Raw genomic sequence first — 22,721 nt, forward strand, 5'->3', positions numbered from 1 at the left:
GGAGGGGGATTGGCTCGGGAGGACCTGCCCCCCCTTGCTTCCTGTCCTCTCTAGGAAGGCAGCTCACTTCCCTTTAACCCTTGCCAAGCCGAGTCCTCCCTCGCTCAGCCCTCTCTCAGATTCTTATTATTTTTTATGGATTTCGGGGGGGGGGGGGAGCAGCTGCCCCCCCTGGCTAGGCCCATGCCCAGATATCCTTTTGGGGGTGATGCTCCTGGCTGGACTCTGAGCATCTCCCTCCCTTGGCCAGAAACCAGAGGAAGAGCCTGCAGGGAAAAGGGCTTTGCAGGAGGCAAGGAAGCTCCTCCTGGAATTCAGGAGTGGAGAGAGAGGAGGGGATCCCAGGGTCATCTAGTCCAACCCCCAGCAATGCAGGAATCTCAGCTCAAGCATCCAGGGCAGATGGCCGTCCGATCTCTGCTGAGAAACCTCCAAGGAAGGAGAGTCCCCCACCTCCCAAGGGAGACCTTTCCCCTGCCCAACTGCTCTTAGATGTCCCTCAAGGCAGCGGGTCCTGAGTTCGAGCCCTGCTGAAACAATGGCGCTGGCTGCCAAGGAGGAACCAAGCAAAGTTCATAATAAATAAATCCCATTCTCGTCATAAATGAGTAATACTTTCTTAAGCATGTTGCTATGCAAACATTCAATAGTATGCCATTTCCCTTTCCAGAAATGCTTAATTTCTAACTCAATGGACTAAAAATGGATGGTTGTTATGCTTAGAGAAGCTTTTAATATTTGATGGACTATTGTATTTTAATATTTTTTTGGAAGCCGCCCAGAGTGGCTTGGGAAAAACCAGCCAGATGCGCGGGGTATGTATAAATAATAATAATAATAATAATAATAATAATAATAATAAATAAATACTGCTGCTACTGCTGGGCAGATAGGCCTCCTTCTTCAAATGGTTTTGGGTTTTTATCTGTGTCATTTTCAATTGTTATTGATATTAATGTTGTATTCTGAATTTTTGATCTTATGATTTATGTGGAAATTCTTTTCCATTTGGTTGTGTACCTTTGGATGTGTTTTGCTTATCGTTTATGACTTTGGTTATGTTGGTAATTATGTAAATCTTGTCATAACAATAACAACAATAATTTATTATTTATGCCCCACCCATCTGGCTGGGTTTCTCCAGCCACTCTGGGCAGCCTACAACAAATGATTAAAACTACATTAAAACATCAATCCTTAAAAACTTCCCGAAACAGGGCTGCCTTCAGGAGTCTTCTAAACGTCAGAGAGTTGTTTATTTCTTTGACATCCGATGGGAGGGCGTTCCGCAGAAGAGGCGCCACCACCGAGAAGGCCCTTTGCCTATCATGTTGTAAGCCGCCTTGAGCGTTGTTTTAACGATGGAAAGGTTACAAATAAAATAAAGTGATGATGATGAAGATTGGACAGATGTCTACGATTTCCCACAGGCTACTTTGTGTGAGGGAAACTGCAATCCAGGGAGTCTCTGGCAGGAGATTATCAGATAAGGAAAGCTTTATTTACAAAAAAGAAAGAAAGAAAGAAAGAAAGAAAGAAAGAAAGAAAGAAAGAAAATTGTGAAACAAAGGGAAGACAGGAGATGTGTTCTTTCAGGGAGAAGTTAACTTATTACTTCAGCTAAATGTCTCAGGATTAAACACAGTTCTGCAGGCACAGCTTCTCTTCAACTCCCTCCTCTCAAAATCAGTTGTCACACTTCAGGGAGATGTTCAGGTTTCCAGAATAGGTGGTGAAAGGCTGAACTCTCTTTCTGCTGCTTCTCTCTCACCCCCAGACTTAGTTATGAGGGGCTTTCCGTGAGGTACTTTTGACACAGCCCAGCTTCCTTCACAGCCAGGGGCCACTTTTCCTCGGTTCCCCTCTCTCTTAGCAATCCCACTCCTGAGGTATTTTCCTTTGTATGCCAGACCCAGGGGATCCTCTCAGCCCTTGCCACGGACTTGGGAATCTCCTTTTCCTAGAAGATCTCTCTCCTCCAGACTGGAAGGAGACCCCAGAAAAAGAAGAGGAGAGTCTTCCCACAGCTTCTCCCTCCAGCTTCACTCCCTCCAGACCCCCAACATGGTCTCCCCATCTCAGCTGTGAGGCTCCTTCCTCTGGCTCCATAGATATTCTCCTCAGAGCGGAGGATCCACTCAGATCAGAGCCACTTCTCCCTCCCTCCCGCCACCCTCCTCTCATCCCCATCTTCTCCCAACCTTCCCTCTCTCCCATCTCAAATCCCCTCAGAAAAGGCTCTCTTTATTTTCCCTCCAAAAGTGCTGGCGCCACCCCCCTCCGGGTAGCCAATCAGAAAGAGGCTCTGGCCCCCTGGTGGAATGGTGAGGCACTGCACCCCCAGACTCTGCTCTGGCTCTGCTGTCCGTCACAGCAGCCAGCTGACCCAGCAGGCCTTGCAATCTCCCCACCGCTTGAGCCGTCCCCCATTGTCTCCCGAGAGAGACGGATGAGGAGAGAGCCATTCAGGGGCCACAGGAAAGGGGCATCGGGGGCCGACAGAGGCAAACTGGAGCGGGGCGGCATCGCCGAAAGGATGCCTACCTCTCTCTCCTTCCTTCTCAATATCCGTTATGTCTAGCTAAGAAATTGGGGGAAAGGCAGCTACTCTGTGTCGGGTTTCTTGGGGTTGAGATCCGTAAGCTGAGTATGGTACGATTTCTCAGCATTTAATGACACACTTTAATGGGTAAGTGAACTCATATTGGAAACATTGCAGACACAGTCATGAAGGATTTTTCTAGAGTGTTTTATTCATCCTCACCTAGATAACGTGAAATTAATGGGTGTTACTGTCTCCAAATAACATCAGACCTATGCAAGCAGATTATTGGAATAGGCCAAATGATTCCCCCACCTACTGGAATTCCCTAGGCAAAAAAATTGAAATGTTATGGAAATCATGGGGGAGGCACATCTTTATAGCTGTTGCAATGTTACAGATATTAGGCCTGAATATTAGGCCTTTTGACTTGACAGCTCAGGTAAGGTACCTAGCTTTATAAATTCGTAGAAAATCCATACTTTAACCGGCTCTCCTCATTCCATGTTAGGAGTCATTCTGCAAACTTTAAGAACCTTTTCTGTGAGTTCTGGGCTGATTAGGTACAGCTGGTCATGACTACAAAAGGAGGGAAAGTTGCAGTATGAATTTGCCTGCAGAGAGAGAACACCCACATGCTTTGTTTTTGTTGTTTTAGTAATAAAACCTTTGTTTGAGTGTTTTACACCAGTCTCGTGGTCTCATAGTCTGCCACCAGAAGAAAAACCCCTCTAACAGGTCATGGGTGCCAGTCCTGAGTGGGCAGAGACAGAAGGTGGAAAATAACCCAGAGACTGCAAGCAACTCAGCAATGATAATAGTGTTTTACTCTTTTAATGATAATAAATAATTATATTTTTTTTAATTATTTATACAACAACTGCAGCAAGGATTGGAAAAATAAGTAGTGTAGCTGATCTGGGAAAAAAAACATTTTCCTGGGTTTATGCTTAATGTAGAATGCTGAATGGGAGGAGTTCTGGAATGCCTGACATCACAAGGGAAGTGGCTCTTAGCCAGTGGGAGGATGAAACACCCTTAAGAAGAAATTAGAGAAAAGATTGTTATATGGCAACACCAAGGTATCCAAACAGAAAAAGGTCTGGAGGGTGGAACACTTTCCTTATGAGCTGTGATATTTGCAGGGTCTCATTCCAGGGCTAAAAGGTCACTAAGAGGGAAAATGATCAGGAGCTTTTATAAAGTACTGTACAGATGGTTTTTCTCTTTTAAATACAGTACTAGAACTGTGGGTCACCAATGAAACTGACTGGTGGGAGATTCTAGGGCTGTGTACAGGTGCTGTCTTGCCAGCGCCCCCTAATGGCTTTTTGGCCAATATCAACCACCAGACAATCTAGAGGTTCTTTAGATTCCACTGGACGGAGGACTGACAGACTCTTAGGTAGAGACAAGCGTTTATTAATTGGTAAACATTAGCAAAGAAATTGATCAGCACCGTAGAATAAGAGTCTAATCCAAAGCCAATAGCAACTGGAATAAGCTACAGAGCTAGCAATATGAGCAATAAGCCAAAAAATCTTAGGCAACAATAATCATAATACGGATAGAATAGGTAAAGTTCTTCATGTCTCCTCAGCCGATGGAGATTTGGAAGGTTTATCTGGGACACTTCAGAATGGCAGACGGCTGCTCTCTTCACATTCTGGAATGGAGCAGAGAACAATATATCCAGATCTCCCTGTCTCCTTGAGCTGCTGGCCCTTATATAGTCCATAGTGAAGCTCTCATGCCAGGCCGGCAACAGATGTAATTCATGCTGTAATTACATTCCCATCCTTCGATGTAATGAGGTTCCCATCCTGCACAGCCCCAATCACCCCACACTGCCGGAGGGAAAGGCGCAGGCCGTGGGAGGCTGTACCGCAGCCCCAATCCCACCCCCAAAGCCGTGGAAGAGGTGCTGACCGCGGGAGGCCCAGCAGGCTGCTCCGGGGGCCTGAGTCAGGCCACACCACCCAGGCGGCCCCAACCTGGCCCATAGCTGTCAACTTTTCCCTTTTCTTGCGAGGAATCCTATTTGGAATAAGGGAATTTCTCTAAAAAAAGGGGGAAAGTTGAGAGCTATGACCTGGCCCTGATGCCGGGAAGGAGGTGGGGGCCACGGCAAGGCCTAAGCAGGCCCCACCACGGCCCCAATCCCCTGCCCATCCCCGGGGGGAAGCCATGAAGGTGAGCCTGGGCTGAAGAGCACCGTCCCTTTGCCTGGCCCTCACCCCACCCCCAACTGGGGCCCATTGTCCTGCTGAGATGGGGGCATGGTGACAGTCACTCTGCAGCAAGGTGGGTGGCACCTGGCAGGTAAGCCCCCCGCTGTGTCGCAAACCCCGCCCACCTCCTGGAGGGGGTGTGAGCAGAAATTACCTTCCCATCCTTTCACTTCTTCTCAAACAGCCACGTTCCTTATATTAAAGCTACAGCTACATTGCAAATCAGAAGCACCACATTCTGTTTTATTCCCTGGTGCCCTGCTCTGATTCATGGGCCTAGTTTGTCAGTCCAGATCCATATCATGATCCAGAAAATGCAAGTCTTTGCAATTCCATTTGCTAGCTCAGATGGCTTCAAAACGGAATGAGACAACAGCCCTCTTCCTTCTTTCGTTGAGCCACAGCATCAGGTGTCAGGCTGGGTCTTGGCACACTTGGAGAGGCTGTGTAACAGCTTCCTCTCTGCTTCTTTTCCAGTTCCAACTCATGGTCTCCATTCCATTGGATTTCTATGCATCTCACGGAGACTGGATCTTGTACCCCATCTTTTCTGATGATCAGGAGGTAGTTCTATAATTAAATGTATATACCTTCCATCAAAGGGATGCGGGTGGCGCAGTGGGTTAAACCACAGAGCCTAGGACTTGCCGATCTGAAGGTTGGCGGTTCGATTCCCCGCGATGGGGTGAGCTCCTGTTGCTCGGTCCCTGCTCCTGCCAACCTTGCAGTTCGAAAGCACGTCAAAGTGCAAGTAGATAAATAGGTACCGCTTCGGGGGGGGGGAGGTAAACGGTGTTTCTGTGCACTGCTCTGGCTTGCCAAAAGTGGCTTAGTCCTGCTGGCCACATGACCCGGAAGCTGTATGCCAGCTCCCTCGGCCAGTAAAGCGAGAGGAGCATCGCAACCCCAGAGTCTGCCACGACTGGACCTAATGGTCAGGGGTCCCTTTACCTTTACCTTCCATCAAGGGTGGTGACCCTCCAGATGTTATTGGTCTACAACTCCCATCGTCCTCAACCATTGACCACGATGTCTGTGATGCAGGGAGTTGGCACCCAGGAACATAGGAAGACCTCATAGATCCCACAAGATCTAGTAAATGGTGAACATCTTAATGGAGTCCTGCAAACGAGACGTCCAGGAGTTTAGAGAGGAATAGGATGCAAAATGAGAAAGTGCTATATTACCTAAAACAATTTTCAAAAATGCATTGGAATCCATATAGAACATTTCTTTTGGTTCAAAACTGAGATTGATCTAGCAAAAGAAAAAGAAAGATATTTCAGTTATATTGGACTCAACAACCTCTTTACGGGAATGGATGGCACAATACTGATAGACCCCACTCTGTACCTAATGTGCTCATAGTGTTATTCTCCATTTGTTCATGTCTTATTCTTACTCAGACAAAACCAAGAGGATGGGAAAGCTAGAGCTTGCAAAGCGTGGAGGGTCCAGAAGGAACATAGCGTCCAGAAAGCGTAAAGCAAAAACAAATGAAACTGGTGGTCTGTATACAGCACAGTCATATGGGCTGAGGTTTCTCATAAAGTAGAGGAATGCGCGGGAAAGGGAAGTTGATGGAGAGACGGGCAGGGAGTGGATTGTGCCAGGGAGGAGAGCTGAGAAAAGCCCACACAGCTCTTTGGGTGCCAGAGAGCCACTAAGCCCCATAGAAACCCCAGGGGTGAGCCCACTCTTTGCTGCTGGCTGCTGTATTCCTTTAGTGTGTGCCGTCAGGAATGGCTGTACAATTAGGCAGAGTGAGGCAGTTGCCTCAGGTAGCAGGTCTGGGGTGGGTAGAGATGTGTAGACCACACAAGCTGCACTCCACCTCCTCAGTTAGTCTGCTGCCTTATTAGCAACATTGAGATAAGAGCCAATGGCCAGCCCAGCCCAGCCCAGCTTGTGTATGTGGAATTACGTGTTTGGAGGGAGCATCTTGTCATTTGCCTGGGGGGCAGAAAGTAGTATCAAAGGCTCCTGTCTTCTGATCCAGACATTGGTCAGAAAAGTTTCCACAAGCAGCAAGGCATCTCGTCTCCACCTGCTTTTATCCTCCCAATTGCCCACCCCCTGAGTGTCTCTGGCTGATGGATTCCACAGCATATGGAAACCCTTTTTCCTGGAGTGGCAATGGTATGTTGGCTACTGATGGCTAAAGCAGGATTTTCTTTCTTCAAGCATCTGCTTTTCAGGACTTGGTTACATTCTTCAAATCTCCAACGGGTGAAAGATTGATCGTACTTGAGATTTTCATCTTTACTGTCATGACACTGCTGGTTTTCATTCTGTGTAAGTACACAATTGGCATATGGTGATACTTCTGTCGTGGGCTTTGCTTCAATGCCAATAGCATTTCCAAAAAGAGATGGCAGGATCCACCTTCCATTTACTCCTTTCATCTCTCTTTGATTTTGGGGGGGGGGAGTTACAGCTGTCACCCAGTAAGAGCAATGGCTCTGTTTTGTTCTCCCTGAATAAGTGAGTCCCAGCACTTGGAACAGAAGCACAGCTGAACACAAGTCCCTGGGACACCCTGGACAATTCCCTTTCCCAATTCTCTCCTCCTTTCCCAACTAAATCTCATTTGCTGTGGGAGAGCCCCCATTTCTGGTCCTCGGCACCCTGCCTTCTGCTAGGGCTCCAGTCTCTTCAAGGAAAGTGTTTGGGGGAAAACAGGCTGCAAAGGATAAGGCCATGGCTAATGTGGCTGGATCCAAAGCCTACCTAAATATCGAGATATATGCAGGGCTTTTTTTCAGCTGGAATTCACCAGGTCTCAGTTCCGGCCCCTCTCAGGTGGGTGATGTTTCCATTCTAAGAGAACAAGGGAGGCATTAATGGTGAGTTTGAGTGCCTCTTTTCCCAGAAAAATAGCACTGGATAGATGAACACATGGCCTATTTGCCTAGTGAATTCATTTTTAAAGTAAGCAAAGCTCAGGGAGAGGGAGTCAAATGATCCAAGAATTTGCATATTTTAAGCATATGGCAGAGCACGAGGCAACCTGGCAAATGCAAGTCTGTAGGACAAAGAGGACAGGTGTATCTAGACACCAAAAATCTAAAGCTCTCTAAGGAAGGCCAACTTCCTTGAACCCTCAATCTAAGGGCTGAGAGCAGAAAATATTAATAGAAGTCGTTTTCATGTTTTGGTTGATTTGATATTTTATTAGTCCTTCTCCCTAAGGACCCGGGGCACGTTATAAGTCGGCAGTTTAAATTCTATATTAATAGCAGTTTGAAACCAAGTATCCCCTTCCCCAGTTTATCAGATTAGTGTGCCGGAACACAATTTCTTCATTTCTTTTCTACCTCCCTCCTTCTTAGATCGGAAGGAACTGAAAAAGAGAGAGGAGCTTCAAGTGGCGATGGACATGATACGAACTGTTGTTGTTGGGACTGATCCAGTCTACGAAGACAAGGATGGTAAGCATTTTATATGCACACCCACACTTTTGCTGTAACATGTTTAAATTAAACAGAGTTCAATTCCTGTAGTTAAATTTGGGGTTCATATTGCTTGAGCAATACATATATTCAATGAAACTCAGCACCCAACAGAGTTCATCACTTTTTCATTGCTCAGCAGAAAGAAAAGCAGACGGTTGTGATTCTCACATCTCCCCACTAGAAATGCTGTCCTCCCCCATCACACTGTAACTCACGTCCCCCCCACTTCTCCCTGCATGCCATCACCAAAGCTGCTCTCCGGCGGGGGGGGGGGGACTTTGGAGGGAAGGGGGCGGAAGATTGCATTGCACAAGGGAAAATCCTTGCACTGACATTATATCCCACATCACTAAAAGAGTTTCAGTGCCTCTATTTTCTTAGATCTCACAAAGCATAATTGAAAACTGCAAAGTATTCTTTGTACATTTGGCTTTCCTGTGGAATTCAAGGCAGAATTGCTTTGTGACCCTGTGATTCCCAGCAGAAAAGGAGGACATAGGAGGGGAACATCAGAGATACTTCATGAGCCACTTTTAATATGAGAACAGGATAGTGGACTGCATGGGTCTTTGGTCTGATCCAGCTGCAGGGGTCTTCAGAGGCTTTTCGTTGGTGATCTCAGCCAGATCTCAGAATCAAGTCTGCCCTTATATTCATACGAAATCCATCCTGGAGCTCAGCTTCTTGCTTCAGGCTTGAGTGTTTTTAAGTGTTTGGAAATGGTTTCCTGATATCTGCAGATTGTTATTTCAGATACTCCTGCCTTAAACGGTTTCAAATCTTTTAGACTTAGAAATACTTGCTGCAGCTCAAAACATATCGGAGGAAATGCAGTATTTTGCCAGCTTAAATGATCAACTGCAAAAAGAAATTGGTAAGCTACCCTACGATGCTGAAAAATTGTAGTGCAGTGGGAACCCGCCCTGATTCTGCACCAGCTGAAAGCCCCTCCTCTCGCTGAAAACTCTTAGAGCCAGAGCAGACTGCTGCCCTCCTATGCATCCAGCCACCCTAGGGAAACACTAGATATATTCAGATCAGCCCTCCTGAACCGTCAAAATGCTTTGAAAAGAAGTCACAGAAAGCTGCTCTCACTTCTACCATCTCTTTCGGGCCAGACTGTAGCAGGCCCTGCGCTACCCGGGAAAGCTCTGCTGGATGGCAGAATGGAGGAAGCAAAGCAAGTCTTCTTTGCAGCCTTCACTGCCACTTGGTGGGCTCGATGATGAGCCCTCACCAGGAGTCAATTGCATTCAACCAGATTATTCCTCCACTCGCGTAAAAGCCATCTCCCAGCATCTTTCTTTGCCCTAACCTCTGCAGTATATCAGGGGGCCAAACAGGCTGCATGAAGCAGGAATGGGCGCTCAGGGCCAATCATGTCAATGGCCCAAGCCAAGGCAGAGGGCCCTCTGGGTAGTTGCACCTGCCCTGCGGCACTCCCTCCCACCAGATGTCAAGGGGAAAAACAACTATCTGACTTTCAGAAGACATTTGAAGGCAGCCTTGTTCAGGGAAGTTTTTAATGGTTGGTGTCCAATTCGGTTTTAATTTGTTGGAAGTTGCCCAGAGTGGCTGGGGGAAACCCAGTCGGATGGGCAGCGTATAAATAAAGTATTAGTGCAGAATGCCGTGGCGAGACTCCTTATGGGGTCTTCGCTGCGAGATCACATTCATCCGGTACTATACCAGCTGCACTGGCTCCTGGTGTACAGGATCAGGTTTAAGGTGCTGGTTCTAACCTTTAAAGCCCTATACAGCCTAGGACCCTCGTACCTACGGGCCCGCCTCTCCTGGTATGTCCCACAGAGGAGCTTACGGCCTGCAAATAAAAACATCTTGAAGATTCCAGGCCACAGAGGCTGGCCTCAACTAGAGCCAGGGCCTTTTCGGCCGTGACTCCAATCTGGTGGAACGCTCTGTCACAAGAGACTAGGGCCCTGCGGGACTTGACATCTTTCCGCAGGGCCTGCAAGACAGAGCTGTTCCACCAGGCCTTTGGTCAGGGCGCAGCCTGACCCCCCTCCTCTGGCAATCTGCACAGAATTTTGCTTAATGGTTGCCATCAATTTGATTTTAATTAATTTTTATAATGAAATGTTTTTAGAATCGTTGGATTATTTTGATTGTTGTTAGCCGCCCTGAGCCCAGCTTCGGCTGGGGAGGGCGGGATATAAATAAAATTTATTATTATTTATTATTATTATTATTATTAGGTTGTTCCAGAGCTTGGCCAAAGTTCGGCAGGAGCACCAAAATCCCCCAGAGCCATTTGGGAAGCCCACTGGATCCATCCTGTCAGCTCAAGCAGGGAGACTGCTGGGCAGCAAACTGGGTGGTAAACCAGCAGACTCCCTCATCTGTCCCAGTTGCCCAGTTCCAGGAACACACACTCTAGATTCCCACCCCCAGCAGAGAGCCTGGAGAGAGAAAGAGAATTTTGATAAGCCACAGCTACTCCCCCCCCCCCCAACCTTCAAGTCTGCCCTGCCCTGAGTATCCAGGTGGAAACAAATAGGTTCTTGACTGCGTTCCTTTTCCAGCTCTCCCCACCCAGGTATTTACTGCAGCACCAGCATGGGGTGAAGCGTTAATGTTGTTCTTGTTTTAATCTTTCTGAGCTCCCTAGGTGAATATATGTTATCACGTGGCCACAGGAATGAACTTAACAAAAATAACTGAAATCTGCACAGACAAACAAGGTGGTCCCCATTAAATTCCCTATTCCCCCCCCTCTACTTTCTCCATACATGGCTTGACTGAAAGATACCCTTCTTGAAAACTTGAACAATGGCTGGGTCATATATGCAGGGACCTTCTATTGGTTTTCTATTGAGATAGGCTCATGGACAGATGCCCAAAAAAACTGTGAGCAGGAGGGCGCCAGGCTCATTTCTGTGGAAACAAGGGAAGAACAGGTGAGCATCAGAGCTGAGTACAGGAAGGTAGGAGATCTCCTTGAGCCAAAGGCTCCTATCATCACCATCCACTTAAGAAGCCCCAATCCCCCCGTATGCAGCCAAGACAGCAACTCCATCAGTCAAGCCAAGGGGTGGGTGGGGCAGGGAGCAGCTGCTACCATCTGGGACTCACTGAGGTTTCTTGGAGCTGCTGAGCTCTAATAGAATGAAGCTGGCAATCAGGAAAGAGGTCTTGGAGGAGGTGAAGGAGGAGATACTTGAGGGGCATCTATCCCTTGGCTTGCCGGTAAATTCTTCCTCTCCTCTGTGAGATGTACTGAGTGCTTAGAAGGAAGGCTTCGCTCACCACCCTAACCCTCTGGCATGAGAGTATCATGGAGATTACTCTAGAGGAGCTTGCAGGGTATATCCCTCTCCCAGCACCTTAGCCCTGGTAGAGGAGCTACTGGGCTGCTACAGGGCACAAACATGGGTGAGACTCCATCATCATGCCATCAAGTATCCCACAAGCAGACTGATTCCAGTGTCTTTGGAGCCAACCAACAAACATGGCGGCAGAAATTGGAGTATTTGCCACACAGCTCACTGTCCTGCTAGGTGGTTCCAAGACCAACTCTTCTATGGCACAGTCATTTACAGCATTTGGAAATTTTAACTCTGTGTCGTGACTGGAAGATATGTGTAGCCAGTCTCGGTGAGGGCAGGTGAAGTTTCCCTTCCCTACAATATTTCCTCATAATTGTGATCAGGGGGACAATACCACATCCACTGTACGAAATTATTCTTGGTGATGGGAATACTATGTATAGTTTTGATCACTGCTTCCTCAATATATGTGGATTGGACCTTCAAATGTGACACCTGCTGCTTTTAAAATGTGCTTGTTTTATGCATGTTTAATTTCTGTCAAGGGCTATAGTCTCCTAGAGAAAAGGACATTGTCTTAAAAGATTTTATTTGTTTTTTCTGCACCCCTTCCCTAGTATTTTATAAACAAGCAAGTAGAAAGACATCAAAAGTTTTTTTGGATTGGAGTCTTTAAAGACAAGGGAAAGAAATGGTCGTGGCTGTCAGGAATGGATGCTGAAGTCCAGTAAGTTTCTGAAGAAACATTTGTTAACGGCATGCATTCCAAAAAGTTGCAGGTTCTGTTTACATAATTGATCTGTTCACTCTCCAAATATCTTTTGCCATGCACTTTTCTCTGCTACCAAAGATCTGCAGATGTACTCCTCCACATCATTGTCCAGGTGAGCGGCTGCTTCTTCTCACAAGGTTGGAGAGGCAGGAAGGCTGCTCTTCCTGCTTCTCTAACCTAGTGAATGTGGTGATTCAGAAGAGGGTGAGGGCATCCTTTTCAATGGGTTGTGCTGCTTAGCTCAGCTACAAAAGGACTTGCAGGAACCTCAACTGAGTGACACTCTCTTTAGGAAAATATTTCTACAGTTATCTGCTAAACAATCTGAATAACTAGCAATCTCAGAACTAAAATAATAGGAGCAGATGAGGCAAGTGTGTGAGAGAGCGTAGTTCACGTCACTCTCTTGGATAGAATCATAGACACATAGAAACTGAGCGTTGGATGAGACCCCAAGGGTCATCTAGTCCAACCCCCTGCAAAGCGGGAATCACTGACAGATCCCCAATAGTTTTGGGTTGTTTAAGACAGTTCATGTTTCTCTTTAAGTAAAGGTAAAGGTAAAGGTACCGCTGCCCGTACGGGCCAGTCTTGACAGACTCTGGGGTTGTGCGCCCATCTCACTCAAGAGGCCAGGGGCCAGCGCTGTCCGGAGACACTTCCGGGTCACGTGGCCAGCGTGACAAAGCTGCATCTGGCGAGCCAGAGCCGCACACGGAAACGCCGTTTACCTTCCCGCTGGTAAGCGGTCCCTATTTATCTACTTGCACCCGGAGGTGCTTTCGAACTGCTAGGTTGGCAGGCGCTGGGACCGAGCAGCGGGAGCGCACCCCGCCGCAGGGATTTGAACTGCCGACCTTTCGATCGGCAAGTCCTAGGCGCTGAGGCTTTAACCCACAGCGCCACCTGCGTCCCTCTCTTTAAGTACCTTACAGTTATTTTCAACCCGTGTTGATGGATTGACAAGGTCAGAGTAAGATCTCACTCATCCACAGCTTGGTAGTAGAACAGCGAGCTGGTCTGGCATTTATTACCAAGACTGGATGAATAGAGGGTCGCTTTCTCCTGGAACAAAACCCAATGGCATTCATCTCCATTGTTGCACCAAATACTAATCACTTAACCTTTTTGGCAAAGGCATTGAGTAAAGTTTACAAAAGGCCATTGGAGTTGGATAATGCCAGCTGGGAACTTAAACCCTGTATGCCAGTGGTTCCCAGTTAGCTAAGTAGTACAGACCCCTTCTTTTTCAGAAGCCAAGACCCATGGGCCCCTCTACTTTGAACATTTGGATATCTCTGTGGCAGTTTTTGTTATGTGAATGGTGTAATGGAGCCGCTGGGTGGGTGGTCCTTGGACCTCCAATTGGTGAATCACTGCTGTATGTGAACTTTGACTTGATCAAAGGGCACATCCAACCTGTCAGGAATGATTGGTGAGTGCTAGCAGAGATAAGAGTCTGGGAATCCAGCCATATTTACAGGATTTATTGGTTTCTTGTCGTTATTTACAAGAGCTCTGAAAGTCAGCCTCCATCATGGTGAGTCAGTTGCCTCGACTGAAGAAGCTTTCGGTTTCCTCCAGCATATCCACTTTCTGAGCCCAACCCCCTTCCTTCCTCTGTTACTAGAGGAAAGTGGCTCCCCCCTCTCAGATTCATTGCCTCCTGACAGCCCTTCGTCACCTTCCTGGTCCGAGGAAGAACAGCTGCTAATTAACGGAGGCTTATCTCGGTATTCTCTCCCCCTTCTCTGCCTCCAATTCCCTGACACAACCCAAACATCTCATGGGAGTAAAAGAACACCTACTACACCATTATTACTAATATCAATTGAATAGATTCATGGAGATACATTTACGCAGAATTTTAGTGTTCTGTAGTGGGACTTGATTCAATATACAATGGACACTGGAGAATGCAAGGCCTTACCAGAAGTGACAATAAGCATGGGGCTATTAACTATGGATAATTGATTAGAATATATATATATATATATATGCTTTCGTAGATTTTCACGGGTACAGGAATGCAGGTTTTGGTGTCCTCGGGTGTCTTCCCGTGTAAAAGTTGGGGTGTCTAGGCGACGTTTCGACGAGGTCTCACTCGTCATCTTCAGGCTGGTGCTTTCGGCTTCTTGTTACTGGAACAGAGCGGGATCTCAATGTTTGAGTTCCTATAAATACTGTAGAGGGGGTGTGGTGTCTAGCCTCCAATGTTCTGGGCAGAGAGGAAGTTCCCAGGCTAGTGTGCCTTTTCTTCTTTTGTTCCTTAATTACTTGAGAGATACCTTGAGTGATTTCTTGAGTGATATCCTGAGTACCACTTAGGTGGGTCATTAGGTGTGGATTAGTTGCTAAAGTCTTTGTGTCTTGACCTCTTGAACTTTGTGAAGAGTTTTCCTGAGAAGATGGCTGTATTGCACTTAGTTGTGCTTTGGCTTGGCTTCGTGTATAGGGGCGAGCTGTGGTTTTGTGGCTTGTGTCAGCCAGATCTGTGTAGGGATTGCAGGGGGGTGCAGCATCCGGAGGTGCCACCATGGATTGGCTACTGGATGGTGTCAGTAATTCATCTGTGGAGAGGGTCTGGGTTTGGGTCTGGTGTGGTTGATTGGTGTTGGCGTTCTGTGTGCCTCTGGATCTGGTGTCAGTTTTTGTGGGGAGGGCTAATTTCCAGATGTCTGGCAAGCGGGATGTGTCGTCACGCTTGTTCATGTTGTGAGGGTGTTTCTCTATCTCGATGGCTTCCATGATTATTCTCACCAGATCCAGAGGCACACAGAACGCCAACACCAATCAACCACACCAGACCCAAACCCAGACCCTCTCCACAGATGAATTACTGACACCATCCAGTAGCCAATCCATGGTGGCACCTCCGGATGCTGCACCCCCCTGCAATCCCTACACAGATCTGGCTGACACAAGCCACAAAACCACAGCTCGCCCCTATACACGAAGCCAAGCCAAAGCACAACTAAGTGCAATACAGCCATCTTCTCAGGAAAACTCTTCACAAAGTTCAAGAGGTCAAGACACAAAGACTTTAGCAACTAATCCACACCTAATGACCCACCTAAGTGGTACTCAGGATATCACTCAAGAAATCACTCAAGGTATCTCTCAAGTAATTAAGGAACAAAAGAAGAAAAGGCACACTAGCCTGGGAACTTCCTCTCTGCCCAGAACATTGGAGGCTAGACACCACACCCCCTCTACAGTATTTATAGGAACTCAAACATTGAGATCCCGCTCTGTTCCAGTAACAAGAAGCCGAAAGCACCAGCCTGAAGATGACGAGTGAGACCTCGTCGAAACGTCGCCTAGACACCCCAACTTTTACACGGGAAGACACCCGAGGACACCAAAACCTGCATTCCTGTACCCGTGAAAATCTACGAAAGCAAATATATATATATATATATATATGAGAGAGAAATCAATCATTCCAACCATCTCTATAATATAATAGCTTTGTGGTTATAGATTCTATTTTGTATTTCAGTTGTAGAGTTAGCTATTTTTGTTTCTGTATAGTGTCATTGCCATCCTTGTGCATAAGGTGAGTGATAGATGTGAGAGGAGGTGGGTTATGGCAGATGCAAATCTAACAAAGTTTTTATTTGCTCAGAACAATCACTACTGTGCTAACTTTGCTACGAGAAAGTAAGGATCTCTCAACACCCAAAATGGTCCACAGCAGATCTGAGGAGGATGTGGGTGCATATGGAGAGGAGAGAGGGGCGGTTCTGTTGCAGAAATGGAAATCCTGGCAATAGCAGAAGTACTGCATGGGATGCTACACAAAATGGTTAAATAAAGTGACTGCAAGTTCTTGTGTGTACCACTGAGCCTTCCACAGTGACACCCTCATTTTTTTTGTAGTTTCCTATGAGGAATCACTTCATATCAGAAGAAAATAGTCTTGACCCACAGTTGTGGTTTTTTTGTTCTTTTACATGGTTAGAACTCTAAAATCTGGGGAGAAAAATCCATCACGGTTGTGGGTGGATGTGAAGAGAGAAAGAGCTGAACATCTTTTTAATGGTAGAAGGCATGGGGAGTGAGTGAGGAAGTAGACATCCAGTCTTGATTGATCAGTCCTGCTTTTATTTTCTTTTCAGCTACTGGAATTACTATGAGCCAAATTATGAAGCGAACCATGACTGTGTTGCAGTGTCCTATGACTGCTACTATGAAAGATGCTGGATGGCATTCGAATGTGATCTACAAATACACTATATTTGTAAGAAGGTGCCTAATGATACTTGGCTCTAAGAAGACACCTTAAGATGAACGTAACTGGAACCCATGATCACTATACAAAACCAAAACCAAGAGATCACCCCACGGTTTTAATGCACAACCCAAACCCCTCCAACCTAGATTATGGGACTCTCTGGCACCAACCCTCAAACACACATTGAAAAGACCTTAATTTGCAAGCTCAAACATAGATGGCTACGAAAATAAAGAATGGAAGGGTCCAGTCATAGCCTGTTTTCTGTTTAATGTCTTTATTTGCAATGTATACCAGTATTTGTTTCCTTACTCTGTGTGTTGATGCCCCATTGCCACTTCTGATCTCCAAGGTCGCTACCTTACAAGGCACATAAGGACAACCATGCATGCCAAGCAATGAGAATGGGGGGCAGTGCCTGTGTCATGGTCTAGTTCACGGGCGACCAAAGTCCCAGCAGGGGACATCAGGACCGGGGGCAAGATGGTGGGTGGGAGCAGGAACGGGGTCCAGAAGCCAGGAGTCATGAAGCCAGGGGTCTGAGGATCAAGAAGCAAGGAGTCAAGAAGTCAAGGGTCCAAGGGTCAGGAAGCAAGGAGTCACGAAGCCAAGGGTCCAAGGGTCAGGAAGCAAGGAGTCACGAAGCCAGGGGTCTGAGGATCAAGGAGCAAGGAGTCAAGAAGTCAGGGGTCCGAGGATCAAGAAACAGAGTCTAGAAGCCAAGGATCAGGAAGCAAGAAGCCAAACACAGCAAGGCAGGAAGCGTGTTGCTGTGGCAAAGAGCTGAAGGCAAATGCTGACCTTATAGCCCTTCCCAGCTCTTGCCACCAGGCGCTGTGAGTTACCAATAGGACTCAACTGTGAGGCCGTGCTTTGCCTCTTCAGAACAAACTTAGGAAGGCCCCAGTCCTGCAAAGTCCTATTGCTCACAGGGCCTGGCTCCTTCATGCACACCTGACAGCCTGGTGTCCCCTTCTAGCAGGCTAATCACAAACACAAACTTTGGCTTCATCACTGGGACATTACGGCGCCCTTACTCTCTAATAATAATAATAATAATAATAATAATAATAATAATAATAATAATAAATTTTTATTTATATCCCGCCCTCCCCAGCCAAAGCTGGGCTCAGAGTGGCTAACAACAGTAAAATAATACAGCATTCTAAAATCAATTCATTACATAATCAGTTCAAATCAAATTGATGGCAACCATTGGGCTAGAGTTCTGTGAAGGGGGTCAGGCTGTGCCTTGGCCAAAGGCCTGGTGGAACAGCTCCATCTTGCAGGCCTTGCGGAAAGATGTCAAGTCCCGCAGGGCCCTAGTCTCTTGTGACAGAATGTTCCACCAGATCGGGGCCATGGCCGAAAAAGCTCTGGCTCTGGTTGAGGCAAGCCTAACCTCTCTGTGGCCTAGGACCTTCAAGATGTTTTTATTTGAAGACTGTAAGTTCCTCTGTGGGACATACCAGGAGAGGCGGTCCCTTAGGTACGAGGATCCTAAGCTGTATAGGGCTTTAAAGGTTAAAACCAGCACTTTAAACCTGATCCTGTACTGGGCAACAAACACATTGAACTGCTCTCGATTTCTTCAGAACTTGGCAAGGGGAAAGACTGGGGTCCACACCACTGTAGGCACAGCACTGGCAACATGTGGCGCTGCTTTCATGGCATTCATGGTGGCAGGGATGCCAACTTGAATAAAACATTACCTGTTCCACCCTGCATAATTGATCACAAGACAGTGCACACACACCATTTGAATGGCAATGCCCATCAAATATTTGGTGGCCCCCTCAAGTATTATATTGGGTGTGGGCCAAGGGACCTCTGCCCCTAGGAGTTGGCTCCTTTGTACAGTGGCTGTCAACAGAGTGAAATAACATATTAGATTCTGCTGTTCTGAATCACACCTTTACAAGGTGTGAATAGCTTGGTCTATGTTGACGACTAGCACCCCAGGAGTCTAGCCAGGGACCTCCCCTGTCATGTCTTGCAAGATTGATGGCTGGAAGTGGCTGTGGTCGCTTCAATCTGCCCTGCATACCAAGCCAAGGAGAACTGATATTTTAATTCTTTATTTTCAAGGAATAAACTGAACAGGAAGACTGGGAAGTGTCCACTCGGTCTGCTCGGCTCCTCTCAGAAGAGGAGGGAGGGTGGGGAGGTTTGCCCCTTGTCTCCAGCAGTTTCAAGAGGAGAAGAAGACAGAGGTGAATTGTAGCTGAAGGAAGAAATGCCTAGTTACAAGATAGTGGTGGAGGAGGGGGGAGTGTGGGAGCAGACGGCAGAGACCTCCCTGGAAAGTTTGGGAGATCCTCCTTCTCCAGAAGGGACTCACTCAGATGTCCTACATGTCAGGAAAAGAGATTCCTGTAGATCTGTTGTCAAAAGTTGTTCCCAGAGAACAGCTTGATGAATATGTATGGCAGTTGCAGTTGTGCTGAAGCATTGCAGCAGTGGGTACATGGAAAGGGGGAGGATGTTGGTATTCCATTCCCCCGCTGTGCAGACGTGTGGGATTGTTTTAGTCACGTCTGTGTTTGACATTCCAGCACTGATTGTTGGAGTCTTGTGAACGGAAGATCCGTTCTGCATTGCTTTTTTGTTCTCTCCTCTCTGAGAGCAAGAAGGAGAGGAGCCATGTTTTCCTTTGTCCTGATTGTGTATATAAATAAAGTAGCTTAGTACTCACACCCCAGAGCCTGGCTTCTGCTGATGCTGTTTCTCTGCTAATGTGCGCTCAGTGTCTCTGGACATGAGTCACAGAATCTCATCAGGGAAGAAGATTGATGGATTCCAGATGAGAAGAGCAGGCTGGCACATTAGAATGTCGTTTGCCGGCAACTACGCCAACATCCTGCTGGCCTGCCTCTCCCTCTTCCTGCCGCCCATGGTGAACCCCGTTGTCAGGGATCTGTTTGCAGGGGAGGGGGGAGAGACAGGCATGTACAGAGAGCCCCCCCTCTGCTGAGCAGCTGCACTTCGTCAGAGTCAAGGAAGGAAGGGGCAGCTTTCAGGAGATACGGAAGATGAGAGAGAGCGGAGCCAAAAAAACTGCGACCAAGGAAAGGAATGAGCAGTTTCCGTCGCTCAGTTTTCCACGTAAGGAGAAAAAACGGAGACGGGGGCTTCCGGGTCTTTTTTGCTGAGGGGGAATAGGAGGGGGCCACTTCTGGATTCTGCTTTTGAAACTTCTGCACTGTACATACGTTTGCACTCAATAGATCCTGACAAACAGAGGCTGGAATCCTGGGCTCTTCTCTTTGCAAGGATCCACACTCCCTTTCTGACACCCGTAGTCTGTGGGGTGAAGACCCAGCAGATCCACTAGACACCTCCTTGCCCTCCTGGGTGCCAAGCCGGGCTCTGCCAGTCATGGTGCCTCTCCCACAATGCTGGCATTTGGGTGGAAACCACAAGAGGCGGCCATAAATGTTTCCTTTCATTTTATTTATCTCATGTCTGTTTCCAGTTGTTTTTATTAGTAAATAGGGTAAGCCAAAGGTTCTCTCCGTATGCACCTTATGAGACTTGTGGCTGCTTCCGGATCCAGCCGAGACTCAGGCAGACTCAGTGGCTGGAAGTGCCTTTGAGCAACTGCAGATGGTTCCACATTCCAGGACCAGGAGAGCCTGGCCTCACGCCTTCGCTTCTTCAAGGCTGGATGACCACAGTGCCCTCCTTGTGGGGCATCCCTTGCGCTTGGTCCAGAAGCTTCAGCTGGTGCAGAATGCTGCAGCACGATTGCTGTCAAAGCGAGGCCTTCTTGGCATATGACCCTTTGGCTCAGAGGGCATCACTGGTCCACTAAATTATTTTTTCAAAACATTCCCCAAAATACCCATTTCCCCACGAGTCCGTTAGGCCGGTTTAGATGCATTCTTTTGCAATGTTAGCTTAATCGTAGTTACTGAAAACCAGACTTTCTCAATTTATGCAGATATACATAGGAGATTGGCTGCTCTCTCCTCAATATTTAGCTATCACAAACTCAGCAACAGTAACAAAGTTGAATGCTGCAAAGTGGACCGTGAAGTCTCTTGCCTGATGTCAAGTGGCAGGGAGTTCCAAAGTACACTTGCTGCCACACCAAAAGATCAATCTTTAAAGCTGGAGTTTCCTACAGGGCAGGGCTGGCAGGTTGCACAGTCAGTGGCCCAGTATTAGTGCTTTTTAAACAACAGCATATTGTTTCCTCTTACAGAAATGCTTAATTCTGAATTCAAGGGACACGGAAGTCTTTACAGACAGAGATGACAAGAGAGATTTCCAAATTAGGTAGCTGGGAGTGAGACAGTTGGCAGAGTGGCACTGGGCTCGCTAAGATGCCAGCTACTACATGAATTGCTTTCTTGAGCCTTTTTAGCACTGCGATACCATTTCTTTAAAAAATAAAAAAGGTTGATTTTTAAGTCATGGCAGTGTGTGAGCAAATACTCCACATCTGCCAAGCTTTCAGGAGCAGGACTAAGTAGGGTGAAATGAAGCCCCCCAGATCCCCAAAGGTTGAGGGAAAGGGTCTATCTCCCTTCTTCCTTTTCATTATCAGTTCTTTCCACCTAAGAAATGGGAAGAAAGCAGCTGCTCATGCTAAGCGCAGCGTTTGTTGGGTTGGAGATTAATGAGCTGACAATGGTATGATTTGTCAGCAATGAATATGATTTGTTCTTATCTGTAAGTGACATCACATTTGAAACAATACAGAAGCAGTCAAAGGGAATTTCCTAGGAAGTCTTTTATTCAATCTCACCTGCAATCATATGTGCTGAACACACAGAAACACATGGATAATGTGAAATCTCTGGGAGTTACAGACTCCAAATAACACTCAACACATGCAAGCAGATTAATGCAATAGTACATATGATTTCCCTACTTCCTTTAAAAAAAATTGCTTTTATTTATTTTCATGGTAGAGAAGATAATTTTAAAGAAAGCAATGGTTACAACTATAAACAACAAATACTTTACCCTGATGAAATTGCAGACTTTCTTCCTGCCATGTGTTACAAGTTTCATTTGCAGATAGGTAGCCGTGTTGGTCTGCCATAGTCAAAACAAAAAAAATTCCTTCCAGTAGCACCTTAAAGACCAACTAAGTTAGTTCTTGGTATGAGCTTTCGTGTGCATGCACACTTCTTCAGATACACTGAAGTTTCATTTGATTACTCTAAAAGATCACGCCACCTTTTCCCATGAGTGCTGGGTGGATTCCGGCAACAGTCTTAACAATTTATATATTCAATAAACTTTGGCCACGTGTTATAAAAGGAATATAGATTGTGTTCCCTCACCTTCTTGATTTCTCTTGGCAAACAAAATTTTCCAACTTGTGTTAACAAGTTCCACAATTTAGCAGAGTAACATTCCCCCTTTTAAACTCACAGCAGATGTGTTTGCTCAGGCTCACTAAAGCCTCTATAATAAGTGTCCTGTCCTGTTATTTCCCCCCTTATTCCCTTATAAAAGATAAAACACGACACAGTCTTTATAACAGTATAAAAAGAGTTTACTCACTCACATTCTGTTCACAATCGGATCCCAGAAGGCAGAATTAGCTTAGAAAAGTAACATACATCTGGAAACTATCTCATAAGGAGACAGTCCCTTTGTCCTCTCCTGGCTGGAGGCCAAGAAAGCATCTTTGGCTAAGCAGATGTTTAGCCAAAACCAGCACCTGAAACCTGACCCTATACTCCACCGGGAGCCAGTGAAACTGGGTGAATATGCTTCCATGGCAGGGACCCCGTGAGGAGCCTCGCTGCAGCATTCAGTGCCTGCAGGAGTTTCTGGGACAGTTTCAAGGGCAGCCCCGCGTAGAGTGAATTACAGTAGTCAAACCTGGAGGTGACCGTCGCATGGATCACTGTGGCCAGATCGGGGCGGGAAAAGTTGAGTGGATGTTACACACAAGCCAGAACCCATTCTCTATCTCCCTCTTTCCCTCCTACTCTTCTGTAAACCATCTCTCAACTACCCCAAAACTCCCTAAGAAATGGCTCCATTTATTTCCCCTCCCCTCACATGGACACTCTTTCCTTCTGTGATTTCCACCCAGTGGGATTTGTATAATCCTCCTTTAAAGCTGTTGAGCATCCAACCAAGTTTGTAACCGTGAAGAACAGAACCACCCATGGGTATGATAATCGTTGTGAACAGGCGCCTTGGCGTGGCTTCCCATGCCAGATTGCCCT

General features: G+C 46.7%; 1 protein-coding gene across 7 annotated transcripts; it reads left to right on the forward strand.

Moving 5' to 3' along the window:
* The first annotated feature begins 3,519 nt into the window (after positions 1-3,519).
* LOC310843702 (CD209 antigen-like protein D) lies at positions 3,520-16,779 on the forward strand. 7 transcript variants are annotated; one of them, XR_014563646.1, is made up of 10 exons: positions 3,531-3,624; positions 5,251-5,337; positions 6,180-6,281; positions 6,958-7,068; positions 8,106-8,204; positions 9,016-9,102; positions 10,445-10,566; positions 11,070-11,146; positions 12,133-12,242; positions 16,409-16,779. XR_014563646.1 is itself a non-coding variant. In XM_083737367.1 (9 exons), exons 3-9 carry the CDS (start codon positions 6,194-6,196, stop codon positions 16,560-16,562), a joined length of 738 nt encoding a protein of 245 aa, XP_083593493.1. In that variant the 5' UTR covers positions 3,533-3,624; positions 5,251-5,337; positions 6,180-6,193; the 3' UTR covers positions 16,563-16,779. The 7 variants fall into 7 exon arrangements, 6 of the variants coding, with proteins under 6 accessions (XP_083593492.1, XP_083593493.1, XP_083593496.1 ...); XM_083737367.1 differs by lacking the exon at positions 12,133-12,242 and having other exon boundaries at positions 3,533-3,624; XM_083737368.1 differs by lacking the exon at positions 10,445-10,566 and having other exon boundaries at positions 3,540-3,624.
* The last annotated feature ends 5,942 nt before the right edge of the window (positions 16,780-22,721 follow it).

Source organism: Podarcis gaigeae (genome assembly GCF_964106915.1).
Source record: "Podarcis gaigeae genome assembly, chromosome: 4".
NCBI classification, from domain to species: domain Eukaryota; kingdom Metazoa; phylum Chordata; class Lepidosauria; order Squamata; family Lacertidae; genus Podarcis; species Podarcis gaigeae.